Raw genomic sequence first — 15134 nt, forward strand, 5'->3', positions numbered from 1 at the left:
TCAGAGCTATGTCTGAGGACACAGTATGGGGTGTTCCAGACCTGTGTCCCCTCCTGGACAGTGCCCTCCCAGCTGAGGTGAGTGGAGGTCACAGGGGACATGTGTGGATACAGGCAGGGGGGCCCCGGGGCAGTTCCTACCCCCGGGTCCACAGTGCTGGCTGGATCCCAGCCACCACTGGGCAGAGGGCTGTGGGGGTGGCCCCACCCGGACCCTGGCTCTGCCGTTCACTGACCCGGGTGCCCAGCAAACCATAGCCCCACTGGGCCTGTTCCCTCCTTTGGAACACATCGGTTCAGATAAGGTTCAAGTCACACACTTGAGAAACGCCCGTCTCTGGGCCATGTACCCTCCTTCCACGAGGCCACTGCTCCTGTGATGAATTCCAAGGTCCTTAAGGGTCAACCTGTGACCCGGCCTTGTCTCGGTCCCCTTCACAGGGTCACTTTCCGCTCTGGTCACTGGCCACACCGTACACACACAGCCGTGCCACCTGGCCAGTACTTGTGCTGGTTGTCCCTCCTCCTCCCTGTCTCTCCTGTCCCTGAAGTGGTATGGGGGAAGAGGCTCCCTGGGACCCCGTGCCCGTGCCCCCTGCACCATTCCTGGCTCGAGGAGCTGCGTGGGTTGTCCTCTTCTGTCCTGGAGGTGGGGCAGCCCCCATGGCTGTATTTCTGTCTCCTTCGGGAACACATTTACATGGCGGGGATGGGGTGACCTCAGAAATCCCGTTGGTCCCACTGAGAGGGCAGCTCTGTGAGGCCTGGAGTCGTTTTGGGCACAGGAACCACAACCAAGGCCTGGAGGGCAGGGAGAAGTTTGCACGTGTAGGGAGAGTGGGCTCAGGTCTGCTGCCCATGGGGGTGCTGGGTGGCAGGCCCACTGCGTCAGTGAGACTCTGGGTGGCCGTGACTGCAGGTATGAAGAAGAGGCCCCGTCCCTGGGCAGCTACCTGAGCGCGGCTGGCAGGGTCACCGGGTTGGGCCCTGGAGGCCTGAGACCCTCCCTGTCTGATGACAGACCTCACACACCTTCACCACGCTCCTGCTTGGGCCAGAACCTGGGCTCTGGGCCTGCCAGAAGCTGCCATCGCCGCGGGGAAGCCGAGAGGTACAAGCCGGTTCTGATCCGTCAGGTCTGGGGCTGGGACGGGAGCAGCTGTTGCGAGGCTGGGCCCACCACTCAGTTCCCGGGACCACGAGATCCTGGGGGCCACATGCCGTTGGTGTCACAGCCGGCCTGTCCCCAGCACGCGGACAGGCAGCGGTGACACCCGATACCTGTCTGGCTGCGTCGGAGCTTCTTCGAGGCTGCCCCAGGGACTCCACCGATGCAGGAGAAATTTGAAGTTATCTTTGACTTTTATGGCCCTTTTTTCTCCTATTAAGATGCTTAGAGCGGTAAGTGTAGTGATCGGGAGCTCGTTTATCTTGACGCAAGTGTGGCCATAAACTGCGTGAGGCTCGTGAAGGAGCCGCTGAGATGATTGTTTCTGCTGGTATCGATAAATTCAGATGCGGAGCAGAAAGGTCAGCCCCTGCCAGATAAAATGTCCTTTCAGCTCGTTAATTAAAGCTTTGTAAGGACGTGGAAGACCGCACTCCGGGGCCAGACCTCAGAGACAAGCGAGTAGATGGGGCCGAGAGGGGGCCCCGAAGCCTGCCTTGGGCGGGGTGGGGGGCGGCAGGTGACTCCGGTGTTGCCAGATGAAACCCGCCGTTCCCGGAAGCGGGAAGTGGAGGGACCCGGCTCGGTTAGCAGACCCGGGAGCCATCCCGTCTTCAGGGCCCCTCCCGATGCCCTGGCACAGAGGGACCCCAACATGCTGTCGCATGGTCAGGCACCCCAGCTCGGCCCCAGCAGCGGTATGCCTGCCGCCGTCAGGCTGGGTTGCGGTGGAGTCCGACGGTGCTTCCGCTGATGGGGTCCGCAGGTGAAGGCCGTTTGTTCTGTGGGTGGCCCCCAGGTGTCCATGGCACGTTGTGTCTCTCGGAAACTGAGTGTGGAGAATGAGGTCAGCAAAGTTCCCCCTGTCCTTCCCTCCCTGTCCCTACCCATCCCGACCTCGGGGCCTCTGCCTCCATCCAGCAGCTTTCATCCACCCGAGTCTCTCTGGGTCCCCGTCCTTCTGCTCCCTGATGGTAAATTCCTAAGGCACACGCGGATGGAAGTCCCCAGCACCGGAGAGAGAGCGGAGTGCCAACCAGGAATGAAGGCTTGGAGCCCAGGGCGCGTGGGCAGAGAGCCGGAAGAGTGCCCAGAAGAGAGACACGTGCACCAGAGTGGACACCCAGAGGAATGAAGGGCTGTGCACAGGGACACCCCCAGAAGAGACACACGGCAGCGCTCAGCTCTCATCTGCAAGGGCTGCCCCGCCCCTCAGAGGCAGGCGGATCTGGGGGACTTGTTTGGGGGGACAGTCAAGCCGGCGGAATTCCCAGGGAAAGTCGATGGGCGCCCGTTCTCTGGTTTCTGTCGGTGATGGACGGGTGTCTGCCTACTTCTGCCACCCAGGATCTTCTGTCCAGCCCCCATCCATGCAGGCGTCCCTTGCTCCCCGGGGACCATACAGCATTGTTCCCTGGTGACATCTAGCACCCCGTGTGGGACTCTGATGCAGAACCCGTGAGAGGGGACAGGCCGGCTTCCTCTCAGCCTGTGGTGCCCAGGTTGGCAGAAGGCCCTGGAAGCTTGGGAATCAGATGAGGCTCCGTGCTTGCCTCCACCCGGGCACGCCTGGGTCGGCCCAGGGATCCGAGAGTGATGCTGGATCGCCCGCAGGCCTGCTCTGGGGACGGCAGAACCTTCTACACTTGCCCCCTGGCCGAAGGTGGAGCAGAATCTTTTTAAAAATGTGGGCATCGGGCCGCGCTTGGGATGTTCTCCTGGCACGTTTCACAGACCCTGTGGGCGAGAGACGGAGGACGGCGTGATGGAGCGAGAGGCGTCCTTGAGGAGGGACCACGTCTGCTTCGGTGCTGTCCGCCTTGCACGTGAAGCTCTGTTCTGACAAATGTCCGCAGCAGATTCCCAGTGACTCGTGGGGGTTTGGCCCCGCGCAGTGAGGCGGGCAGTGGGCTTGAAGGACGTGAGCCCCCGTGGGGCAGGTGGCAAATTCGAGAGGCGGGAGGCGCCGTGCCACAATTGGAGAAGTTCGTGGCCGCTCCGCCGTGTCCTCCGGGGTCGGACGAAACCGGCACCAGGGTCAAGACGGTGAACAGGTGCCCAGTGTCTTCCGTCATCTGTTCCTCCCATCCCCCACCTCCACATAACCCCTGACCCGTCGCCCGGGTCCTGGAGATCCGTTTGCTGCTTCTGGAATTGTATAGAAATGGCATCCTGTAGCCTGTCCTTTTTTTTAAATTTCGTGCCAAGCTCTTTCCCTCCAGCCCGATTGTGCCGAGCTTCCTCCTTGCGGCTGGGGTGTCAGCGGCTCCTTCCTTTGGGTCGCCGAGTGACATTCCTCTGCAGACGGCACTGGCTGTCGGGCTGCGGGCCCGTTCCCGTGCCGCGCCGCTGCGGGCAGAGCTGCCGCCAGCATTCCCGGGCCGGTCTGCCGCGGCACGTCCCCCACGGACGCTCGGAGCTCACAGTTCTGGAGGCTGCGGGGCCCAGACCTGTGCTCGGGCAAGGGCCCTCTTCGCGCTGCAGACTTCTCACCGCGTCCCTGCACGGGGCCAGGGGCTCCTGGTCCCCCTGGAGCCTTGTTTTTACAAGACATCGATTGTAAGACTCCACCCTCCTAGCTTAAGCCCCTCCTACACTCCCCATGGAGAGCATAGCAGGTGCTCTAGTCCTTGATCCATCTCCCCGCTGCCGAGAGAGAGAGAGAGAGAGAGAGAGAGAGAGAGAGAGAGAGGCGCGGGAAGCAAGCCTCCATGACCCATCCCCTCTCGAGGCCCTTGTCCACATCCATCACCCCCAGGGGCCTTAGAATTTCAGCACAGGAATTTTTGAGGGGGAAATACAAACATTCAGCCCATAGCAGTATACATGTGTTGAATGTTATGAGAAATGGCCAAGCTGTTCTGCCGTGTTCTCGTACCATTTCATGTTCCCAAGAGCAGTGGACGAGCTGCCGTACGTGATCGCCAACTTCTGATTCGGCCGTCTTTCCGAATGCGGCCATCCAGGAGGTGAGGAGGCGGTCGTGGGCCCTCGCCCTGGTTTTAGCTCCGCGTTTCCCTAATAACTCACGCTGTTTGGCATCTTGTCATGTGCTCATTTACCGTGTGCGCATCTTCCTTCATGAAGTATCTGCTCAGATCTCGTGTTCGTTGTTTTAACTGGGTCGTTCTTTGAAGACTGCGTTTTTGTTTTTAATGCATTCATTTGAGGTGTGGGGAGGGAGCACAAGCTGGAGGGAGGGGCAGAGGGAGAGGAAGCGGGCTTCCTGCAGAGCGGGGAGCCCAACGTGAGGCTCGATCCCAGGGCCCCGGGATCATAACCTGAGCTGAAGGCAGACGCTTAAAGACTGAGCCCCCCAGGCGCCCCTGTGAGGATGGCGTTTTGAGAGCTCCTCTGTACACACCAGGTGCCAGTCTCCATCAGACACGTGACTGGCAAGTGTGTGTTCCCCGTCTGGGGCTTTTTACTCTGTTTACACGTAAGCTTCAGGAGCTTCTAAATTCTCCTGTCGTCCAGGTCGTTGGTTTGTCTTCTGTGGTCTGGGTATTGGGCTCACAGCTAAGACTCTCTGCCTAACCTAGACTCCCACGGATTTTTCTTCTGTGTCTTTTTTCTAGTTTTGTCATTTTTCTAGTTTTCTAGGCTCTACCTTTAGGTCTCTGTTCCATTTTGTTGTTTTTAAAAATAATGGAGCAAGGTATGGATTAATGTTAATTTTCATTGGTTTTTAGTAGACAGGTATCGACATAAAAACACCTTACTTGTAAAAAAGGAAGCCAAGGGCCAAGTGTCTTTGGGACAGTGCCATCCTGTTTCTTTTTCTGGTTCCAGAATGTCCTGTGTGACAAAAACATACTTCCGTGGTTGTGAAATCCTGATGTAGCCCAGTTTATGCCTCCGGGGTGCTGTCCCCCATACAGACAAGTGGTGGGAGTCACGCACCTGCCGGACAGTCCCGGTGGCCTCAGCACAGTGTCCCCAGTCCCGGCTGAGTGCCCCCTCCTGTCTTCCAGGCTTTGGGAGCCATCACTGCAGTGCCTGTCACGGGTCCTCAGGTCAGCTCCTTGCAGAGGCTGGCCGGGCAAGGAGCGGCGGTGCTACCTCAGGTAAGCAGCTCACGGGAGGGCCCCGGGGGGGCGGTCTGTCTGTCTGTCCCCAGCCCCCAAGCACGGAGGTTTGAGGTGGCCACTGCACTGGGCAAGGACCTGCTTGGGTGTGTCCCTTCACCGTCCTGCCCTCATCTGCCCGTCAGAGGAGGAGACACGTTCCGGTGAGACCTGGTTTTTATCATGAGGAATTGCAAAATCATTTCAGTGGGTCAGGACCCAGGATTTTTTTTTTTCTTTAATGGAATAAACAAAGCCAGACTAGAGTACGACAGAAAATATCAAGACGCACCTTCAGTGTGGTTTGATGAGCTTATTTCTGGACGGGGTCACGAGGTAATAGAGATTCTGAACCCTGCGTCGGAGTCAGGTTGAGACAGTGCAGGAAACCTGCACAAGATGGTTCATCTGGGGAGGCAGCGAGATGCTGAGCCAGGCGCCCTGGGCCCCGTCCACGGCATCCTTGACCGCGCTCCATGCTTCGGCCAAGTCTCCTGGCCTCTTAACCTTCCTGGGCTGAGTCTCCCCTCCTGCAGAGGGGCTGGTGCAGGGGCCTCCTTGGTGGCCATGAAGCTGAATCAGTACGACCATGTATGACCATGCCTGCTGGCGGTCAACCCCCGCTCAGCCTTGTTGAGCACGCGCTGTGTGCTCCATATGCTGGTGGCTCAGAGGTGAGGACAGTTCCTGACGGACGCCCCACGCTCGGGGGTGATGCATGGCAGCTCTTGTCCGAGGGGCAGCCTTTCCCAGGAACCCACCTGTGCTGACTCCCACCAGGCCCAGGGAAGGAAGAGAGCATGGAGGGCAAGGAAGGCCCCCCAGGAGCCCCTATGGGAGGAGGCCCGGCTTGGGTCTGCACCCAGCTCGTCTCCAAGTGGCACCAGCTGAAAGTCACGAGCTCTAGGGTCCCCTGAATAGGTTTTCTCTGGGTTGGAGGCCCCTGTGCTCGGAGGCCAGCCCCTGCAGCCTGGGCACGGCTCCCCGACGTGCAGAGTTGGGGTCACGTGGTGTTGAACCCGGAGTGACCGGGGTAGGAGGGACCGACAGCACAGAACGGCCTCCCTTGACCTCACAGCGGTGATCCTCCTTAACCACCCCTCTTCCCATCTGCCCCACCTGTCCCCAGCAGAGTCAGAGCACAGCTGTCCCCAAGCTGGCGTCGTCCGAGGTTCCCACGTTCAGTATTAGTGTTGGTGTCAGGCTCTGATCCCGACCCCACGGACCAAGGACAGAGCAGGACAGGATCATATGACTTGGTGGGTCCCCTGATAGTGGGAGGCCCTTGTGGTGGAGACCCCACCTGGAGGGGGAAGGGAGGGACCCTTGCATCGAGGCCGGCTCTGCAGTGGACCCTGGAGAGGAGCAGGCAGATAGGATGCTGGCTTGACTGAGGGGCACAGGGCACCTGACATGACCTATGCCAGGTCAGAGAGCCCCGGGGGAGCCACCCTGACCCCTCCCTCCACGGAGGTCACTGGTGATGGGTGAGGGTGATGGGTGTGGCCGACACTGCACACCTCCAGCCCTCATGGACACTAGGCAGGCCTGTGGAAGTCCTGAGTGCGTGTCCCGCTACCCCAACAGTGACGCCTGGGGCATCGTTTTTCTCAGGGGCTAAGTCACTTCCCCTCCAGGCCTCCATTTGCTCATCTGTAGAATAGGCCGTATGGCAGCTTGGCAGTGCGGTCACAGCCGGGCTTACATGAGGCAAGACAGGGCAAGTCCTCTTCGGCCTGCTAGTCCCCAAGAAGGTGGCCCTGGCGCAGATCTCACGGGGTTGGCGTGAGGCTCGTTTCTGGTCGCAGGAATGCTGGGATGAACACAACACTTTGTGTGTGCACCCCCAACCCCCCGGCGCACATAGGAGGTGCGTGCCGACACTTCGGGCGCTGGAGGGGGCATCGGCCCAGATCGAGCCATCCGGAGCCCTGGCCTAACCACGTCCTAGCCTCCTGCACCGGCTTTAACTCACTGCATGCCCCACCCAGACCAAGGAGCCCACGGAGCGGGGCCAGGAGCCCCCATGGCCCCTCCTGGTCACCATCCCAGCAACAACGCTCTGGGCTTCTGGCGTCAGAGGGAGCTTGCTGCTTTGCAGCTGAAGTCAGAGGGCCCCTGACCGGTCCACGGGCTGCTTTCCCATCCCCCCTCCGCTGTTCTTCACTGTCTTGTCTGAGTTGAGCTGAAGGGGCTCTCCGCTGCTGTCCCCTCCCCTCTAACATGGGAGGTCTCTGAGCCTGGCTGTGTCAGTGCCCGGGGAGGGGGCATCTGTCCCAAGTGCCGGGTCTGTTCAGGGCCGCCGCCTCTGCCTGCTTGTGTGTCTGTGACCGTGCACCTGTCCCTCCCTCCCCAGGTTAGGCCAAAGACTCTGATTCCAGACAGCCTCCCCGTCACCCCAGGCCGGGACCGGCCACCCAAGCAGCCCCCGACGTTCCAGAAGGCCACCGTGGTCAGTATCAAGAACCCCAGCCCAGCCCTCCCCACCGCCAACAACACCGTGAGCCATGTGCCAGCGCCCGGCAGCCAGCCCCAGGCCCTCGCTGAGCCCGCCGCCGTCGCCTCTCCCCTGAGCAGTGCCGGGGTGGCTTACGCCATCATCTCCACCGCCCCCAGCAATGCCGCCGCCATCGCCCCCAGCACCGCGGTGTCTGTGGTCAGCGACAGCGTCAAGGTCCAGCCCCTCCTCATCAGCGCCGACAAGAAGGTGGGTGTGTGCCCGCTCACGCGGGAGGCGGCTGCCCAAGCAGAGCAAGTTCGTGGTTGGCAGAAGGACCCAGAAGCCCCTGGAATGGATGGGGTGTGAGTGGGCAGTCCCGCGAGGGTGTCCGCGCTGGCGGGACTGGGCTGCGGCGTGATGGAGCGAGCGAGTGACCTGGCGGTCGGAGGGCGGTGTGAGCAGGAGGGGAAGGGAATGGGTCGGCACGTGTGTGCCACGATGCAAGTGAGTGTGCGTGTCATTGAGGGAACACACAGCTGGGTGGTGAACACCGGTGGGAAAAGAAGGACTGGTCTGAGTGAATTACTTCCCTCTTTGGAATCATGACTTAACCAGTAGGAAATGTGGCCGGACGAAGCCTGTGCTGTGCTGGGCCTCTGGCCGGTGTAGTCAGGTAGCCAAGGACTTTGGGGGAAGCCCAGGCCCGAATGGAAAGTCCGTGATTTCTTGCCGAGATTTAAAAGGAAACTGAGGTCCTCTCCCTGTCCCCCTCTGAGCTCCATGGAGGTTGTAAGGTCAGGCCTTCGGGGCTGTGGGGCTGCGAGAAAGGTACCACTTCTCTTTAGCCTCCTTTCCTCTGTGCCCAGTTTGGGGCCTGCCAGGCTGCCTCCCTCTTCTTGTCTGGGGCCAGCGTCCCTCCTAATTCCCAGCCTGAAAGCTGGTGCTCCATTTCTGAGCACCTGGATTTTACGGCACACGGTGTGTGTCTGGGCGCACTACACTTCTGGGTCCTCCCACCCGTGGACGGGAGCCCTGGGGATTCTCAGTCATCACAGGATGGGGAGGCGCTCTCCTCGGGATCATACCTGGTCCCCAGGGGACACTTAGCAGGTGTCTGTGGGGTGCCTTTTGTGGGATGCATGTGCCCTTTTCACTGCAAGCTCACCAGCATTCAGTGCTGTCATTTTAAACACATTTTGCTCATTTAATTGGGGCAAACAGATGCTCGCTGTTCAAAGTTGAATTCCTTGGGTTATTAGGAAGCTTGGATGTTTCCCCCATACTTTTCAAGAATTCTGTCTCCTTCCATGTGACACGTTTGAGAATATTTTTTGCCATTTTCTACTGGGTTTCTTAATGGTTTTCTTCCTATGAATATAAAGAAGGACATGTTTTTTTCCATCTAGAGAATTCTAGGGATTTAAAATTGTGATAAAAAGGAGAACAAAGGGTCTCCCGTAAGCCAGCAGAAAAATGGGTGCCTTTTTTCCTTCCTGTTTAGAAGCCTCAAATTTACAAGATGGTCACATTCTTAGGGGAAAAAAATACAAGTTCAGGTTATTCTTGGCTTGGGTGAGACCCTGGTTGACTGTTCCTGTTGAATTCCTTCTCCTGGATCCATGAGAGATTATGGTTCCTCCCCAGTTTCCCGTCCAAAAGATGAACAAAGTCACCGAGCCCCAGATGGAGGGGTATCTACCGCAGGGAGCGGCTGGGCTGTGTAAGTTGTTTTCAGGTTCTCAGCCTCAGACCTTCCATCAAACCACACGATGGCCGCGAACCCTGATGACAGCTGACAATGTAGGGCCACTCTGGGCCGTGCTGAGCAGGATCTGGAGCCCACCTCCCCCTTCCCCACCCCTACCCCCCCGGCCATGTTTGAAAGCCTCAGACACAGGGCGGGCTGGGGAGGGGACAGACTGGGCAGTGCACTCGGACAGACCCCTGATGACCTCAGGTGGCAAAGCTGAGCCCTCTTGGCCTCAGTTTCCCTGCACTTGAGCTGGGGATGAAGAAACCAAGCTCTTCTGAGTCTTTGCTTCCTGAATTTTCACCACCGCCCTGGAGGGAGGATTGCAAGGAAGGTGAGGCTCAGAGAGGCAAAGTGACCTCCCCAAGGTCACACAGCTGGGACACAGTAGCACAGGACTGAACCCAGTCCGCTCAGGGTTCTAGGCAACCAGGCTCGTTCTCAGGCAGATCCTCCTCGCTGTGTGAAGGGCTGTCCGGAGGCGCCCACCGGGTGCAGTCGCCTGCTGGATGGGAGGGCTTGGTGCAGGCTGCCTCGTTGCTCTGTAATCCTGCCTTCCGAGGCCCCGTGCCGCTCCGGCCCTCCCGGCTCCCCTCTCCCTCTGTGGCTGCCCCCCTCACCCCGCACCCCTGCCCCGCCTTCCAGGTCATCATCATCCAGCCTCAGGTGCAGACGCAGCCCGAGAGCACGGCGGAGCCGCGGCCGCCCACAGAGGAGCCATCTCAGGGAGCTCAGGCGACCAAAAAGAAGGAGGAGGACCGGCCCCCAAGCCAGGAGAACCCCGAGGTAGGGTGGCTGGGCTCTGGGTGTCGCCGTGGGAGGCGGGGACACAGGGCAGGGCACAGCTGGGAGGATCCATGGCTCAGGGTCTCCTCCGGCAGGAGGCAGGGCTCTTCACACCACGTGGCGCTGCCATGACCCTGCCTCTTTTCCCTGCCTGTGGCCACTCTTAAGCATCTGAGGGCTGGCAGAGCGAGACCGCAGATGCTTTGGAAGTCAGCTGCAGCCAGGGCTGGCGCGGGAGAGGCAGCTGACTCCTGAAAGTACCTGTAGAACTTTCCAGAAATTGTGCATTAGTGTCATCTCCCCACCTACCCCCAGAGGGAGGAGGGATACGTGGGCCCTCGTGGTGTTGTCCTAATCCATGGTTAGCACAGAAGCCCCTGCTCTTTGGGGTGTAAGAGGCCAGTAGCTCTTTGGTAACTTCTGGTGCCAGCAGGTGACCCCTCTCATGTTCCTCTTGTATCCTCTGTCCTACTGGGTCACAGTCAACGCTTTGGGCCTTTTTCCATGCATTTGGCCTCACCTGGAGCCCCCCTTCTTTCCCTACCCAATTCTCATTCATCCTATAAGATTCACTTCAGATGTCCTCTCCTCCAGGCAGCCTTCCCTGACCACCTCTCCTCAGTGGGCAGAAGAGGCCCCACAGGGATCCTAGAGCTCCTAAGGATTCTTTTTATCAATATGCTGTCGGTATCAGAAGAAGTCAGTCTTTCATCCCTTCATCATTCATCAGACATGTCCTAGGGTTGGCTGGGTGCCAGGTTCCGTGCTGAGGGTCGGGATGCTGAGCTGGGGCGGATGGAGTCCTGGCCCTAGGGGACCTCGCTGCTCTTGGTATGACCACTAGGAGTTCAACTTTGGCTAAAAAAACTCAAGTGTCCTCAGAGAATTGCAAATCCAGAGCTGGGGGAGGAGGGGCAGAGAGAAGGGGAGAGCGTGTTTGCAGCTGAGAGGACTGGTGAAGGCTTTGCAGAGGAGAGGCGGGATCGGCAGGGCCCAGGGAGCAGGTGGGGCTTCAACAGAGGGGGCAGAGGCGTGGGGGGTGGTGTATGGTGCAGAGGGCGCTCCCCAGGCGGTCACGTGGAAGGTGGGAAGGCCCTTGGCAGGCTCAGGGGAGTCGGCTGGTCTACTCGGAGCCCAGGCAGCACGAACGCATGAGAAATTCTGACCACAGGCTTGAGGGGTGCCGGAGCCTCATCCTGGAGGACCCGCATGTAGGCTGCCAAGGTGCAACTTTAGTCCCTGGGCACTGGAGAGCCACGGAATGTCTTGGAGCAGGAGAGTGTCCAAAAAGCCTGCAGGGAGCCAGAGCCCACCACTTGCTGAGGCTGAGATGCAACACAGTTTGGCCTGCGGCCCCAGCCCCGTTTATCTCCAGAGGCACTCAGTTCCATCCCTCGGTGCCGTGGGAGCACCTGTCGTCTGCACGGTGAGCCCCGGGCCGGCTTGCAGCCCGAGGCTCCCCCGCGCACCCCTCCGTCCTCCCACGGGGCTGCCTCGCGCCCACTGCGCTGTCGAAGGTTTTCTGGGTGGATCCTCTGCGCTCTCCCAAAGTACATGGAATCCAGCTATGGTGCGTTTATACAATTAGCATAATTACATTTAACAACATAATTAGTGTAAATACATGTAATGACTTACATAGAACTTGTAATTACAACATGTCCTGGCGTAAAAATCCTTATTAAACTTTCTTTTTAAAGAGGTCTGGGAGCATTGTGTGGTGCTGACGCGGGGCTTGGTGGCGTCTTTGAAACCTGTTCATGAAGAGCCCAAGTCAGGAGCCCTTGAGGCCCAAGCGGCAGCTGCCCTAGAAACTTCCTCAGATGAGCCCTTTGGAGCTCTGAGGTAGCTGGTGACCATCGGTGGCTCCCGGGGCTGTGTGAGCAAGCCCGTGGCAGGCCAGCCTGGTGGTGGAAAGGAGCCTCAAGTTTACCAGCACCCAGGACAACTCCAAGGCTCTGTCCACTCTTCCCTGTTTCATGGTCCATGGCCTTTAGGACAGAACTGTGGCCTTTTCTGTGCCACCCCTTATCCTGGCCTCAGGCAGCATCTGACTGAGACTGTGGCCACCCTCAAACCGGTGTGTGCCTTGCAGGGGGACAGCCAGAACAAGGGCCCAGCCACCTCCCTGGGCAAGACGTGTGCACACACATGCTCCTTCCCTCCACACCATCCCTGTTACCACAGTCCCCATTCCTGCCCCCGGATGGGGTCGCCCCCCCTGTGTATTCTCCAGGCAGCTAGAAAGATTTTCTTAAAATTCAGAAATAACCGAGACACCCTCCCCTTCTTGAAACCCATCAAGGGGTCTCGGGCTCCTGACATAGCACTCCACTGCACACGACAGCAACAGCAGATAAAATGTTAGAATGTAACCAAAGCGACGTGAGTTCACCTCTTGGCAAATTAGCTACGCCAGGCGGAGTAATCGCACAAAGTCAACTTTATTTGCAGCAAATAAGGAGGTCACAGGGAGTCACTTCCAATGCAGTGACTCCCTAAGACAGGGTGAATGGGTACCTTTCATTTAGGATTAGGATGAATATTTAGATGGGGAAGCCTTGTCATCGTTTGTAGAGGCGCGCATGAGGTCACGCACACGTGTTGAAGGAACATGTCTGTACGTACATTGTATGTTATGTACGTGTGGCTGGGGCTCCTCCGTGAGCAGAGATGTCAGTCAGCTCTGTAGTGGTTTGGGTTCTCTCATGGAGCACTGTCGCTCCACGGCCCATCTGGGCGAGCATGGGCCAAGTTTGGTTCAGATGGTCCAGGGCAGTGGCCATCCCACCAAGGAGCAGTTTCAGGTCATATTTGCCAGAGTTAAGAGGTAATTCCAAAAGAAGAGCTTGGGGAAGAAGAGAGGTTATCGAGTACAAGCGGGTGGATTCAAGGTCAGGTCTCGGGGTCTGGCTAGCGACAGGAAGAGACCCCAGAAAGGTAGCTGTATATGGCTGTTTCCCAGAAACCCAAGTAGTGAGCAGGACCGATGCCAGGCCCCCGGGCTCCGGGGCCACCGCTGGGTGAGAGTGACCAGGACAGAGGTTCGCAAAAGTTCTCCAAGAAAGAAAGGAGCCAACTTGAGCTGGAGGCCACAGCTGCCCCTGGGGAGGGAGGCAAGGCCAGGGGGGACGGCAGTCCTGCCCAAAGGGATGGGTAAGCAGGAGGCAGAGAAGACAGAAATGCAGAAGGAAGAGAAAAAGGAGTTGTACCCAAAATGACCCTGTGGACAAAATTCTGGAATCTGGGCAACAACCCCTGCCAAGGACGGCAGGCACAGTCCGCGTCTGGAGCCTGAGTTCATCCAGGAGGAAGTCAGTCTGCGGCCTACTCTAGCAACGCCTAACACAGAAGCACGCTTAGGGTACTCACGCAGATTTTTCTCAGAAAGGAATAATGTGCCCTTGAATTCAGTAAGGAATAATGAAGCAAAAAAATACCATGAAAAACAAAGTAAGATTGGGTGAATATAAAAATGGTTTGAAAAATCTGAGAAGGAAAAATGTAATTCGTTGAAATTTAAAAAGGTACTGGACAGAGTGAACAGGGATCACGGGTGCTTTAGGGGCACCTGGGGGGCTTCGTCGGTTCAGCGTCCAGCTCTTGATTTCAGCTCAGGTCATGATCTCAGGGTCGTGAGATCGAGTCCCACATCAGGCTGTGCACTGGGCATGGAGCCTGCTTAAGATTTTCTCTTTCCCTCTTCCTCTGTTCTACCCACCCTACAAAAAAACAAAAAAACAAAAGAATATATAAGCAAAAGAATACACCACCACAGATACAGCACAGAGTTACAGAGAAAGAAGCAATAATTTGTAATATACACGGAATGAAGTCAGTTCACTCGAAGGAGCTTTTAAATTGCTTCCTGCCGTCCCCTGCTCAGAGCTGATCCAGTGACCGTCACCTCCTCCAGCAACCTTTAACCAAAGGAAGCATGGGGCAAAGCATCATTGCAAAGCCATTTGAAGGAAAAAATAGGGAAACAAGAGCATTTTTACCATAGGATAAAGGATACTCCCTAGATTAAAAAAAAAAAAAATCAACACTTTACTGTGTATTCAAAGAAAGAGAACAGAAAAGAATCACCACTAATGAAGAAGTTACAAGGCTGAGTTTGGGGAGGGGAAGGCTGAGTGGTCACCGTACCAGAGAGAATGAAGTGTGAGCTGGAATTATGCACGGAAATAAATCTGAGTGGGTAAGCTCAGGGGGCCCTGGACACGGCAGAAGACACAGTGAGGGACGGAGGAGGCAGAAGCGAGTGCGCAAAGTACACACAATAGAAAAGGAAGAAGGAGTTTTTAAATAGTCAAGAGTGATCCCTATGAAGTTAAGCCAAGAGGACCCAGCTGACGTATAAGCGGAGGCTTCTGAACCAGAGCCCAGAATTACGGAGCGGAGGAGATAAAGTGGCGCTTCCCACCACCCACAGTGACGTGGGTTTGGCTCTCTCCATGGAGGCAGTTTTCTCCCATTTCCTGTCCTCCAGTCAGTGTGGACTCAAGTGACCTCCTGTGGAGGATGGGGTGACGGGAGCGGGGAGCATGGTCTCCACATTGCTGGTCTTTGCTCAGTCCAGTCTTTCCTGGTGGGGTCAGCGAGGCAGGCAACGGTACTGGAGGGCTCCCCTAGAGTCCCTGCCACCGTGTGGTCAGCCCCGGGGCCCGGAAACCACACTGAAGCCAGGTGGCCCCGAATGGCAGCTCGGACTGCCATCGGCCGAATCTGCTGGAGCCCAGAATCTGCCCTGTGGCCGCAAAAAAATTAATAATTTTGTTAGTCTTGCATTCGTGTGAGCGCACACCTGCCAGGAATTTACGGCCCCCCCTTTCCATGGTGTGGTACGTCCCGATTTTTTTAACCTTATTTAAGAAAAGTTGATGAAAATCAAAGAAGAAAGACTATGTACGTGTTAACGGAC

General features: G+C 57.6%; 1 protein-coding gene across 2 annotated transcripts in view; it reads left to right on the plus strand.

Moving 5' to 3' along the window:
* Positions 1-15134, plus strand: part of PHF21B (PHD finger protein 21B) — an 82537-nt gene that overhangs the window by 54757 nt on the left and 12646 nt on the right. For both annotated transcript variants that reach the window (XM_032882795.1, XM_032882796.1), the window contains exons 3-5: positions 5142-5234; positions 7591-7941; positions 10070-10210. In XM_032882795.1, the coding sequence (XP_032738686.1) occupies positions 5142-5234; positions 7591-7941; positions 10070-10210 (585 nt within the window). The remainder of the gene's footprint in view (positions 1-5141; positions 5235-7590; positions 7942-10069; positions 10211-15134) is intronic.

This window comes from Lontra canadensis, unplaced genomic scaffold, assembly GCF_010015895.1.
Source record: "Lontra canadensis isolate GAN:19392208 unplaced genomic scaffold, GSC_riverotter_1.0 scaffold84, whole genome shotgun sequence".
Lineage (NCBI taxonomy): Eukaryota > Metazoa > Chordata > Mammalia > Carnivora > Mustelidae > Lontra > Lontra canadensis.